The sequence below is a fragment of the Molothrus aeneus genome, chromosome 4, assembly GCF_037042795.1.
Source record: "Molothrus aeneus isolate 106 chromosome 4, BPBGC_Maene_1.0, whole genome shotgun sequence".
Classification (NCBI taxonomy): Eukaryota; Metazoa; Chordata; class Aves; order Passeriformes; family Icteridae; genus Molothrus; species Molothrus aeneus.
In genome coordinates this window covers 19340679-19353452 of record NC_089649.1, presented here as the reverse complement: position 1 = coordinate 19353452, position 12774 = coordinate 19340679, and the positions used below count along the sequence as shown (strand labels likewise).

At 39.0% G+C, this 12774-nt stretch overlaps 1 protein-coding gene across 1 annotated transcript in view; it reads left to right on the top strand.

The window, feature by feature from the left end:
- The first annotated feature begins 4511 nt into the window (after positions 1-4511).
- The window catches only part of TECRL (trans-2,3-enoyl-CoA reductase like), a 57717-nt gene continuing 49454 nt past the window's right edge, over positions 4512-12774 (top strand). Inside the window, exon 1 of the mRNA XM_066548044.1 lies at positions 4512-4745. Within this exon, the coding sequence (XP_066404141.1) occupies positions 4512-4745 (234 nt within the window). The remainder of the gene's footprint in view (positions 4746-12774) is intronic.

Below are 12774 nucleotides of genomic sequence, written 5' to 3'. Positions count from 1 at the left end.
CCCTGCCAGTGTAGCTGGAGAGGAGGAACATGGGTGTATATCACTTTTACCCTGGCCCCTTGCTGGTGGGGTTTAGTCCTGACTTCAGCTTTATTTAAAATAGCTTTAGGATTGTTTGGTGCTAGAATCAGTCACACTCTCCTTCTGTGCCTTTCTCTTGTCCACTACTTATTTAAGAGACTTAGCTTCAAGAGAGAAAATGAATTGACCTGAATGGTTTTAGTAGGAACGCTGTGGAGCTGCTTCTAAGTGGCATTTTTGTGTGCAAGCATGTAGATAGAATGTTCTAAATTGGTTTTATGAGTTCTGAGGTAGGTGTGTGCAGGCAAAGATATGCCAGAGGTTCATGCACAGTGGTTTTTGTTGGTCTTTTTTTTTTTTTAGGCTCATGCCTGTATTTCTGCAATGCTTTAGAAATACATTCTAGTTGTTGTTTAATTGCTATGGGTAGCAGAATCAAATAAAAAATTTAAATGCAGTAGCCCCTCAAATAATCTGGTAAACCTATTCCTAAACTCTCTGCCAGATGAAGCCAGAAGCCAGGCACACAAATTATTGTCAGTGTTCTTCCAAATGAGTAAATTAGATCAAGTTCTTAAATCCTTCCTTGGACAGCTCAATAAAAAGGCACTGGAAAAACAGCTCCACACTCCTTCCTGGCCCTTAGAACATGAAATCTAACAGGGAGATGTTAACAGTGTGGTTAGATCAAGCACAATACCAGGTGTAAGGGCTGCACAGCTGCTGAGAAAGGTGAGGCCAAGAGCCACATGAACACACAGATTCAGATCTCCCTCCCCAGCAAGACAAATGGCACAGTCTCCAGAAATGGCACACTGAGGTACGTGTTACCTTGGCAATCTGCTTTGTTTTAGATTTCGTGACCTGTGGTTCTGAACCCCACATACTTTGGGCTCTGGAGCTGTGTGTCTGTCTGTGGGAAAAGGAATAACCCCGGTTCCGCCAAGCATTCCAAATGTGTGGGATAAAAAAGTGACATGTGAGGGGCTGCTGACAAGCATCTGGGCTGACAGAGGTGACCCTCTGCTGCTGACTTAGCAGCTGACATTCTGCAGGCTGAAAGGAGATGACCAATTCACTGGGGAAGGAGGAGTTCAAAACATCACCAGAGATGAAAAGGAACTTCAGAAGGGCCTTAAGGCCCCAGCTGAGATCTTCTGAAATCCCTTTGTGCCAGGATGTCTGCAAAATGCACAGTGCAAGAGAGCCTCACACAGGGATGGCATGTGGAATAGGAAGGGAAAAGCAGGAAAACCAGCAGCTCCCCAACACCTCATGGAAATCAATGTCATAAGCAGAAACTGAATGTTAGGTCTTAGTCCCTGACTGGTGGTTTGTTACCTATTTTGTCATGACCAGCACAGGCTGATGCTTGTTTCCAGATATTGATTAGAAGGGTGAAAAAAATCCTTTACAGGTGTAACTTTTTTTTTCTGAAAATATCAGCAGTTGTATTAACCAGACATGATGGCCAGTCTGTGTGATTTGGGGGCAGGCATTCTCTGCCTCCTTGAAAAAGTGCATTTCAGAAGGATGGCTTAACCAAGTGCTTGCCTGTCTCCAAAACAGCTCATGTGAGCTGAGTGCCAAGGGAGGAGAGGAGGCAGAGCCACACTTTGAGAAGAGTGATTCCCATTCCTGTGGCCCCTCAAAAATATCAGCCCTTTATATGGCCTGAACTTCAGTGCGAGTTGAAGCTGTCAGAGATGATTTAATTCTTGCTGAGTGCTCTTTGACTCCTCTCAGAGTCCCAGAATGAAGCTGAGGTCAGGGGCTGGGTGGCTGCTGGCAGCTAGCCCTGCCACAGCTCTGGGGACAGCACCTTATGGCCGTGTAATGAGGATCAATAAATCTCACCATAGGGCTGATCACTTGTCCCCGTGTGCTGGGACTGCCCATCTCCAGTGCTGAGGACTGAGATGAGGCACAATAATGGCACTGAAAGGAAAGATGTGCCTTTTGTCCAGTAATTTATATTTCCCTTCTGTGTGCACTTCCACACAGAATGGGTTGGATGGCTTCACATTGAGCTGGAACATCCAAACCCATTGATGCCATTTCAAGAAAGTGCAGCACTTGTTACAATAATGGCAAAACCATCACAGCTTTTATTCATCTCCCTTTTTGAGCTTGGGTTATCAGTGGTAACTCTATCCCTGATTATTTTTGGTAGAGTAGCTCTCATCCACCTTACATGCAAGCATTACGTTTGCTGCAGTCTGATCCTAAATCCATAATACAATAGAGGGAGGAAAAGGGCCAGCCACCTTTAGGGAAGCTCTCCTAATTAATGTCACCAAAGTGTTTGGGTCTGCTAAGATGGTTGTTCATCAAAATATTAAAATTGCAAATGATTAGCTTGGATTGCAAAAAATGGGAGTATATTTTTGTAAGCATTTTCCTGGAACTGGTTCAGATATTCAAGCATTCATTGGTCAGTAATAAAATTCTGATCATTTAAATGTCTGCAGTAAATCAAAAGCTTTTTTTCTCAGCAGCAGCAGCTCAGATGTTATCATTTTAAGTGTTATAAATATACTTGCAGTAATGACTGTAACACCAGTTCCTTTATATACACAGAAATTAGCCTTGATGATCAATATTATTCTTTATGGGTTTTGAATTGAAATAAATTTAGAAATTTATTAATATATGCTATTACAGCTCCCTTATCCATATAAATCTTACAGCAAAAAGGGGATATTATATCAGTTTGTCTCATCCCTTGTACAGCAGTTTGTACAGTTTCTTTAGAGTAGCCTGTTCAAATAAGTGTATCTCACACTTGGATTTTAGGACCTGTGTGTTCTGTGGTCTTTAGAAGGCTGTCTTTAGCAAGCCCCTTACAGTAAGACAATAATTTGCCATTCTCCCTGTTGTGACTAGCTTATACCAAAATTTCTCCTTGCCCTATTGACTCCACCAAGGTGATGGTTCCTTGAACCCCTTTCCTTTAACCTCAGAGACAGATGAACTTCTTTCATATGATATAATCAAGTCCAACTGCTTTTTTCCTGTAGATGCTGACTAGTTCTGCACCAATGGCAAGACACTAACTGATTCCAGTTTAGTCAAAATTTAATCCTGTTTTTTTTTTTTTTTTTTTGTAGTAGGGGATCGATATTGTTGTACACCTGCATTCCCCCAGTCAGGGTTTTTCATTAACAAATCCAGTGAAGACATTCCAAGGCTGCATCACCAAGCAGTGGGGGCTTTTATCTCAGTTAGGCTACTTCAAAATTTGTTATGTCGTGTGGGCATAAAGCATCTTAGCTATGAGTCGGGGTTAGCTCCTTTAGTCAGAACTATGGCTAAAGAACCACTACATTTTCTCCAAGTTGGAGAATTAGAGAAAAGAGACCTGTTCTGTTTCCACCCTGCATCCCCAGAGTGGGGATTAATTGTGTCGTGACTTTTACTTTGTGGAAGCTTTTTCCCACTTAATTAATTTCCACAATGTAACAAATCCATATGATTTTTTTAATAGTGATTGTAGTTTTCCCTGGATTTTATCATGGAGAAATGTATTCAGAATTTACTCTTTGGAAAGAGCTGTCTGCAGAAACTCATGGTGCCCTTCTAACACTATAATCCTAGGCAGCCCAGGGAAATTTAGGGAGAATTTCAGGATGGAAAAGTGCTGCTAGTTCTGTTAAATCCTATTAAAAAGCCATACATGGAGAAATGAAGTTTAAACAAGGCTTGGGGAAGCTGCTTCAGAGAAAAATTGTTGTTTTATGCAGTCTTTATTCTTACCATTAAAGCTGCTTTTGTTTTGTTGCAGACTTGTATTGTAAAAATTGTCAGGAAAGAATAAGAAAGAAGTGAAATGATCCAAGCCCTGAATGAATGCCTTTAAGGTTATAATTTCCATTCCTTCAGTTGATTTTCCCTGGCAGAACTGTAAGGAAAGCTCCACCCTATTAAATACCAGAAAATCCGTAGTGCTAAAGCCAAGCAGATACTTGCAAGTATTCCCTAAATTTTGCTGATGAACTTATGCTATTTGGTTAGTAGATATTTCTAGAATAGATGGCATCTGATGATGATTATTCTAGAACAGGTGACATTTATACCTATACATGTGTGTGCACATGGACATTTTAAACATCTGTCTCAGTAGGTAACAGTGGGATTTACAACATTCATTTGTGGTTGCTCCTCTGAGGCTCTGGATCTGATATCTGCTAATAGGGAATTTCAGGATGTCTTGTTTCAAACGCTGGTTTAAATAAAATGAAAAAAAAAAAAGAAAATAAGAAAGCAGCAGCATCAACACAGGACATCACGCCAGCAGATTAAATATAGACATGGATTACAGAGCCATTGTTTTCACTCCTGCTAAATAAGCCAGCACACTTCAGATGGAATGCCACTTGACCTTTTGTGTCTGGTCGCTCTGTGGCTGTATTTAACTGCAGCAGGGAGGAAACATTTTCCCCTGGAACTGTCCCCTGCTGATATGAGGATCGCTGCTGCTGGGGCACAGCATGCTCAAGAGGCAGAGCCCCGGTGCTCCCAAGCACAGCCGGGACCCCGCAGCCCATGGAGCAGCTCTGCCCATGTCTCACAATGACTCACGCTCCTTTTTCAACCTGTCCCAGCTGGTGCTCTCTGCTGGCCAAATCAAACCATCACCAGCGCTCAAACATTCAAAAATCAACTACTTTGAAGTAGAGATTGTTGACGTGCAAAGCAAGAAGCAGATCTGCATTGTGGACAAGGTGAGTGTGCTATCCCAGCACGCTGGGGCTGTGCCTGGCTCACATGGTGCCGCTCTGTTTTCAGTGTGCTGTGGTCTTATTCTGTAGTGAGAGTACTTTCATTCCTTTCTCTGGGAGTCACGAAGAATTCCTTGTGAGTCATAACCCTGGGCTGGTTTTCTCCAGGATTTTTACAAATAATCCCGCACTAGTTTGTTTTAGACCTCTTGGCAGCTCTGTGGGCTCAAAGTTCCGCCCTTAGGCTGACTCTTGACACTTACAGTGTCTATTTCAGAGCACGATACTTAAACATTTGTTTCAGAATGGATACTCATTTTTAATGCATTTGTAAAGCCTACCATCTCTGCAATGCTGTGAGTACTTGCTGGTACCTAAATGTACTCAGCTGTGCCCTGCTTATTAGACTGGACCTGGCAACTTAAAAAAAAAATTCATTTTAAACAGAGTCTTAGTTAAAAGAAGTGTTTTGAATTTTTGTTTGGTTTGGTTTGTTTTAATAATGTGAGTAAAAAACCATAAACTACAGCAAATTGCATAAGTAGGATGAGAGGACTGGGTAGGATGGAAGTTCATGCACTCATAAATAACAGCTAAAATGCTTCATAAATATTTTCATCACAGTTTTCATGATTCATTGTCCGTCAGCGAAAGAGTTGGTCTCTTTCATGCCATGAAAATGGGAATCCTAATCTATTTAGCCTATGGAATTTTCAGTAAATTAGTGGAGTTTTAGGACTTACTGTTTTTCTAGAAAAAAAATTCCCTTATCCTCATTGGCAACAGCTGGAACAGGTAGATAAGTTTGCTTCAGATGTTTAATTTCATGCCTTTGAAATATGCAGGGTGGAATACTACCAGATTTCCAGTGTTCTTGGTAATTTAAAGGTTGTTTTTCCAATTTTTGTCCCTAGTTATAGGTAAATGTCTCATTTGTTAATTCTCAATGGGGCAAAATATTTTCTGCTATTTTTTGTTAACCTAGCCAAAGAGGAAACATGCACAAAATGGTCAAACAAATAGGATGACTATTAATAACAATTTTGATCGTAGTGTTCACACTACTTTATTGAGTGATATTTACACAGTTGTTAGCTTATCTACATACATTTAGAATTAGGTTTTGATCAAAAGAAATACAAATCTGTCTCTTATCTTGGGCTTTCCTATAATGTCATTAAAATATGTGTAGTAGTATAGTACAGCAGTAGTATGGTACAGAAACAGCATTGGGCAAAGAGCCATGCATGTTTCAGGAATCCTTCCATGCTGCTGGGATGATACCAGACCTGTGTTTTAATCTTTATTCTGAGTTTTTCTGACCCTGAAGATTTTCTACACCTCCTCCAAACCATGGACTCTGCTCCTGTAGCAGTGAAAAGAGAGACATGAGTGGTGATTGCCAGGTACTCTTTATTCAGAGGTAAAATACACACAGGGTAGCAAGTCTCTGCTCAGAAACAGAAATATATGTTCAATTTACATGGCCAGCAGTATGGGCTTTTTAAAAAAATATTTTTGGCACAGTACCAAGGAGTTGGTACAAGCATAGTACAAGGCTGAGATTTCCAAGACTGCCTAAAGAATTTGGTTTCTGAATGCTCATTCACCTGGCTGTTTAAGTCACTTTATTTGCTGTGATAATCCCTAAGTCAACTCTGAAGTTACAGAAGTTGAGTTCCTTGCTTCCATGAACACTTGTTAGTATTGGTGAACTTAATTTTAGTTGGTTGTTAGAGCAAACAAGAGACTGGTGTACTGGATTATGCATAATTTTCTGTTTAATTAAATATAACTGGTACAGGCCCAACAGGACACTTCTAATGCCTGTTTCCTGTTTGTGAGATAGTTATGATTAACTTAATTTCTTGGCTTTGCATGTAATTACCGCTTGCCAGAATAGGAGAGAATAGGAACCATAGATTTTAAAATGCATGTATTTAGATTCTTATTGCATATTGCTAGTGGTTCAGAATATTATGATTTAGCAAATGCATTTATAATATTCTCAGGTTAATAAATCTAAAGGGAAAATTTATATTATAATGGCAGAGAGAAGAATCCCTTCTTTCTCCACGCAACAGAAACTCAGGCAGAGTGATTCAATGCTTAAGGCTCTGTGGTTAAACAACAGGAGCTTCTTCAAGAGGTTGAGTTTCTCTGAGATCCTTGCATGTGCCTGTGAATCCCATTCAGATTAGTCTGAGCTCTGTAAAGTCTGCAAAATTATGGTACCTTTAACTAGTTTTGGCATTTAGGAAGAAATATTTTCCTGTCCTCAATGAAGTATTAGGAATTTATAAAAGATGTGTTTGACTGTGTCATCTTGAGAAATCAGTTGACATCAATCCAAAAGTTTTGAATCTGACACAATTAATTCTCTGAATTAATTATCCATTTAAAAAAGGAAAAATAGCATTATTTCCTTTCGTTTTCTTACCTATCTTATACTTTTGGGAAGGAGCAGTCATGTATATTAAGTGGTTATTATAAGTTCTTGATCTTCTTTAACTTCAAGGAACAGAATAAATACATATTTGTTTTTTAAGCCTTTAAAACACACTCACATCTTATTGCAGGGTTTTCCACAACCAGGAAAGGCAGACAAAATACTGAAAGGAAGCAGAAGAAGAGAAAAATCCCAGTCATTTTTGGTCCCATAGTAATGTCCTGCAGGAGCAGGGTTTGGAGGAAAATTACCTAATCTTGCAAAACTTAAATTCACACGAGTCAGCAACAGTGGCAGTTTATTTTGCACATGCATGCTGTGAACATGAAATTCTTTATAGGAGTACAATTTCTTTTATTTAATATTGTCAGCCTGCTATGGGGACTTTCTCTGCTATGGATATGACATTATGCAAGTAGTTTGGTGCACACAAGCTTTTCCAGTGAGCTACTTAAAGAATTTAGAAGAGAAATAATAGCAGTGTGAGATTTTTTTCCCCTAGATTTGCTCTTAATTAATTCTGAGGTGATGTGCCATGGAGAAGAGGCTTCTGATTTTGGAGGATGGGGAAGAATCACAAACCAGCTTCAAGTTTTTGTTTTTTCCCCAGTTATTCTACAAAATGTCCCCAAACTAGGGGAAGTCTCCAAGTAGGGAAAGTTATCTAAACTTAGGCTACAACTTTCCTTAAAAACAGTATATAAGTGCTCAGAGGAAGTGTCTTGGGACTAGGCACTGAAGTTTTGAGGCGGTGTACAGACAGCCTGCTGCTCCACACACTGCCCATGGCAGGACAAGAGTTCAGGTGTCTGGGCCACTTTGCAGGACACCATCCTGGGTTTTCCTTGTTTTCCTTCTTTTTTCCCCACTCCCCAGAGAGGCAGATCCAGGAAAGGATGTTTCTGAGCAGAAGGGCTCTTACCCAAGCAGCCAAAGGCAGAGGCTTTACAAGAGCTGGTGCCTGAAAGCCACAATTAGGAAAATTTAGCCAAGAAATTTGGCCCATATTTTTAGAGTCAAGGAATGGTAAGCAAGAGTTGAGGGCCAATGTCCAGCTCTTTACCATGCACAGCAATACTGCATTTGTGTGAAGATATTCTGTAGCTGAAACATGAATCATACATGTTTCTTGCTCAATGAGTGAAAGAAGTATTTAGCAAGGAATAAATCTCTTCTTTGGCCAGTGTAATAAAGCAGTGAGCCTGGATAATCAAAAGTCCCTTTTTTCCTCACCATTTATTAATTTGTATGGATGAAATTGCTATCTCTGTGTAAAGATGAAAGCATGTAATTAAAGATTTCCTGTAAGAAATATTTTCAATTAAATAGCATCACAAAGTGTCTAAGGATTTTGGCTTCTGCATTGCTTCCAAAAAGCCACAGAAAACAGCCGAACACACAAAAATCATCAAGTCTAATAAATGAAAGAAAACAATTCCTTTTTGTACTTTTTAACAAATAACCCACATTTTTTTGCCACCCAAAACTTATGAAAAATACATGGCTACTCAAAAACTGTTTCCCTCATACATCGTTCCAAAAACCTGATGTAGGTTGGTTTTAAAGTTATTGATGTGCAGTGATTTGATTTACAAATGCTGTTAAAGCAACTCATAACTGTTTCTTTTATAGCATTCATTGTATAATATTTTTTTCTTCAAATTAACTTGTAGTAAAATGTATTTTCCCACAAACATAGTGCAATGTAATTAACTTTGCATGAGTTGCTTTTAAGGCAGGAAATGTTACACAGTACAGTTTTTACAGAATAAATCACCTCTGGAGAAACCAGCAGAGAAAGCTTTTTCCCATCAAAAGCCTCAGAGCTCAGTAGTTTTGTGCTGTACGATTTTGCAAGTTAAGCTGTAAACAGAGGTGCAAACTCAGGTTTTGGCTACTGTGCCTACCCTCCTTTCCAGAACACTTCCCAAGGCCTGCAGAAGAGATCTTGCTTCTTCAGATGTGCAGGAAGAGCCTCTTTCCTTGATGTGTTGCAAAGATAATGGAGGCTACTTTCCTACTCTTCCTTAAGCCAGCTCTCCATCCTCCACCCAGTGCCTCCTCCCACCAAAATGTCTTTGTAAAACCCAGTGATAATTAGTGATAATTGAACATTTATGGCTCACAGTGCACACTGGAGGAACTTCTAGCTCTATGTTTGTGAATTGTAGGCATTGTTTGCTGTGCAATGCCTGCAATGAATGTCATGGGAATATTGTTATTTTTAGGGAATTAAAATGCCCTTGCACACAAGCCTATGCATCAACCCAGTCACTTGTACATACTCAACACTTCTTGCAGTTAAATATTACAGTGTGTATATCACTGCATCTTTTGCCAAAGATGAATTAGAGCTTATTTTGATTGCTCTGAAAGGCCTGTTTTTCTCTGAATGAGTTATAAGCTTTTTGTTTGTTTCTGTTTTGTTTTGATTTGTTTGTTTGTCTGGAAAGCACCTGAAGCAGCAGTGTGTTTGTACCTGCATGCTATGGCTTAACAATGCAATGAATTTCCACTGGCATATCAGCAAAGCCATTTGCATGCAGAAATGCTGTCTCTGGTATCAGAAATCTCTAACTCTTGCCTGTGGGTTGCTGCTCTGTCACAGAAAGGGAGCAGCCGAGGAGAACAGTCATCTCTTTTGCACAGTCAGCTCGAGCAAATAAAAATAACTCCTCACATCATGGCTTGGAGGTTAGACATACCACATTCATTTTAGGTGAGCGAGTGCAGTCATTAAAGCAGGCAATGAAACTCTGCAAAGGAAGTCTCTGCAGTACCAGAACATTGCCTCTAATGCCAGGTTCTTCCCATTAGCCTCATTCTAGGCAAGCAATGGAAAGAAGTCCTTTCCCAGGAAAGAGATTAATATTTTCATGGCCATTTTAAGTATTCCCCCCCCAAATCTTTCACTTCTAATATTTCACTTCAGAGGAGTGTATATTCTTCTCTGCGGAGAGCGAGCAGAACCTGTGACCATCCGCAGTGGTCTCATTTCATGCTGAGGATTTTTATCATAATTTTTCTCATTAAAGCAATCTATCATTAATGGTGTCCCATCTCTGATGCCAGAGATGCCAAAAGGGGCTGAATAACCAGCTGTGTCAAAGTAGGGGGCTTCCATAGTGAGACATGGATGCTGAGTCCCACATAGCAGCAATTCCCACAGCAAAATGGCTGAAGAAACGCAGACACAAAACAAGCTGGATGTAGGCTTAGTGCTGTGGAAATCCTCTTTTTTTTTTTTTTTTAACTTCCTTTTGGAAGGAGGATTTCATGGTGTCTTGTGTCTTTCACTGTACATTTTCACAGCATCCAGCACAACGGGGATCTGGCCGCTGCTGGGGGGCACTGAGAAAAAAAAATACATTTATAAAATATGTGACTTTTCTTGCCTGTAAGCTGTGACTCTTATGCCCAGCCCACAGTGCTGGAAGTGATGACAGTAGTATTTTCTTCCTCAGTTATTACTTACACTTGGTAAAGTAAGTAAACATATTCAAATTCTGTTGCAGCAATGCATGACAGTTATTTCTTCCTGCTCTGCTAGAAATTCACATAATTTTAATGTCAATATAGCTATGGATGGCTTCAGATGAAAAGATGCAACTATACATATTACTTTTTGCTTGCTGTGAGATGGCTTTTTAAATGGAATACCTGGAGAAATGGCCTTTGATTTTTCTACAAGAGAGAGACTGGGGAGGGGAGAAGCTGGTAACTTTAGGGCATTTAGCATTTGCAAAGGGATAATTTAAAGAATTACAGAAGCTGCAACAGATGACTAATGCTTCAGCTGATACCAATCAAAGCTTAGAAGTGCCTTTAAATGACAGATTTTATACATCTCTTATTTTAGATAAAAAAGTCTAAGCCTGGGGGAAGAAATGAAGAAGCAAATATAATAAATATTCAAAAAATTAAAGTTGCATTCAAAGTTGAGCAAAACAAGAGTGAATTTGTGAGACACTGGTGGTGCTCCAACTCTTCCTGAACATTCTGGCCAGCAGCAAAAGCCAGCTATGCCACCAGAGCAGTGAATATTGCCAAAACTGCATCTGTGGAGACAGATTCCCAGCCAGTGTGGAAATGTCCTCTTTCCCACCAAAGTTATGACATTTTACCCCAGCCACACATTTGCCTTATTGCATCAGAGATAATTCAGAGATTATTGCAAATTATAAAGGTACTGGAGCAAGACAAGTCCATAGGGAGCAGTAGGTGTTTTATTAGTCTAATAGTTAACAGCACAGCCCATGATGGAAAGTTAGGTGCATAATGGCATCTCTTATAGGCATTATTAGCATTAAAATACTCCTGCAAATGATTTATTGCTCCATCAGAACATGCTTCAGGTTCTTTCTGAAATCCAGTGTGTGATTCTTCACAGAGCACCTGAGGCATGCAGTCATGGATCTGTAAATACCCAGCAGTACATGTTAATGCTATTTTTGTATCTGCCTGTGTTTAAGCAATTTTGGATTTTAAAAAGTCCTTAAAATGTGAGCTTTTTTTTCCTTAGCAGCTACATTTCTTGTGCTTCAAAAGAACAAATTGTGGCAATCAGAGGACCTCTACCAGAAGTACAGCAAGCACTTGGTATTGAATAATGAAAAGTACTTGGATTTCTAACAGACCTGATGCTGCCTGGCTGTTCTCATATATCACCCTCACTTCCCATTCCTTCCTGCTTCTTCTCAGCTTCCAACTCCCTTCCATGGACCTGCTTTGTTACCCCTCCTACCCATAGAATCACTTGCTTTGTCAAAATATATTCTTCTGTGAATTTTCTTTTGACTTGGTTGATCTTTTGGCTTTTTTTTTTTACTTCATGCAGTCCCCAAAATAGATTGTGACAATTTTGTGATAAATACTGGTTGAGTTTCTTGGGTGCACTTCTTGATTTTTAGTTTTAGCAGTGTGTGTAGATATAAAAAAGCAAATAAAAACCTATACAGCTATTTGATAGAAAAGGGAAGACAAATTCAGAGGTTCCACATCTCAGCCATATGCTTTATGCATGCTAGAACTGGCAATCAAAATCCCAACAAAAAACATAAACACCACCCTGAGCCTCACTTTCTTCCTGAGAAATATGGGCCAAAATTACTGCTTATTATTCTTTATTATTTATACTTTGTTTAATAAAGCAGCACTATATTTATTTCTAATAAAATATTATAATTTTTAAAAGTTTATTTTATTATTCATGGTTTATATTACTTTATTTTTGTCAACTATTTTGTTTTTAAGTGCATATCCCAAATGTTGTTTTCTTTGAAAATGACAGTGGAAAAAAATGACTCTTGAATTTTTGATGAGGTAGAATTTGGGAAAGATTACATTACAAATTAGTTTGGAAATATTTCCATCTGTTATGACACAATAAATATTTCAAGTTCAATTTATTTTACAACTTAATAGTGCATTTCTTTGCATATTATTTCCTATTGGATTATTTTCAATGACATGAGAGCCATGTGTTATATTATTTGCACTATCATGATAGATGTGTCATAAAATAATGCAGAAATAATGAAAGTTCTATACAGATGAGAAATAAAGAATAATGAATATAACACA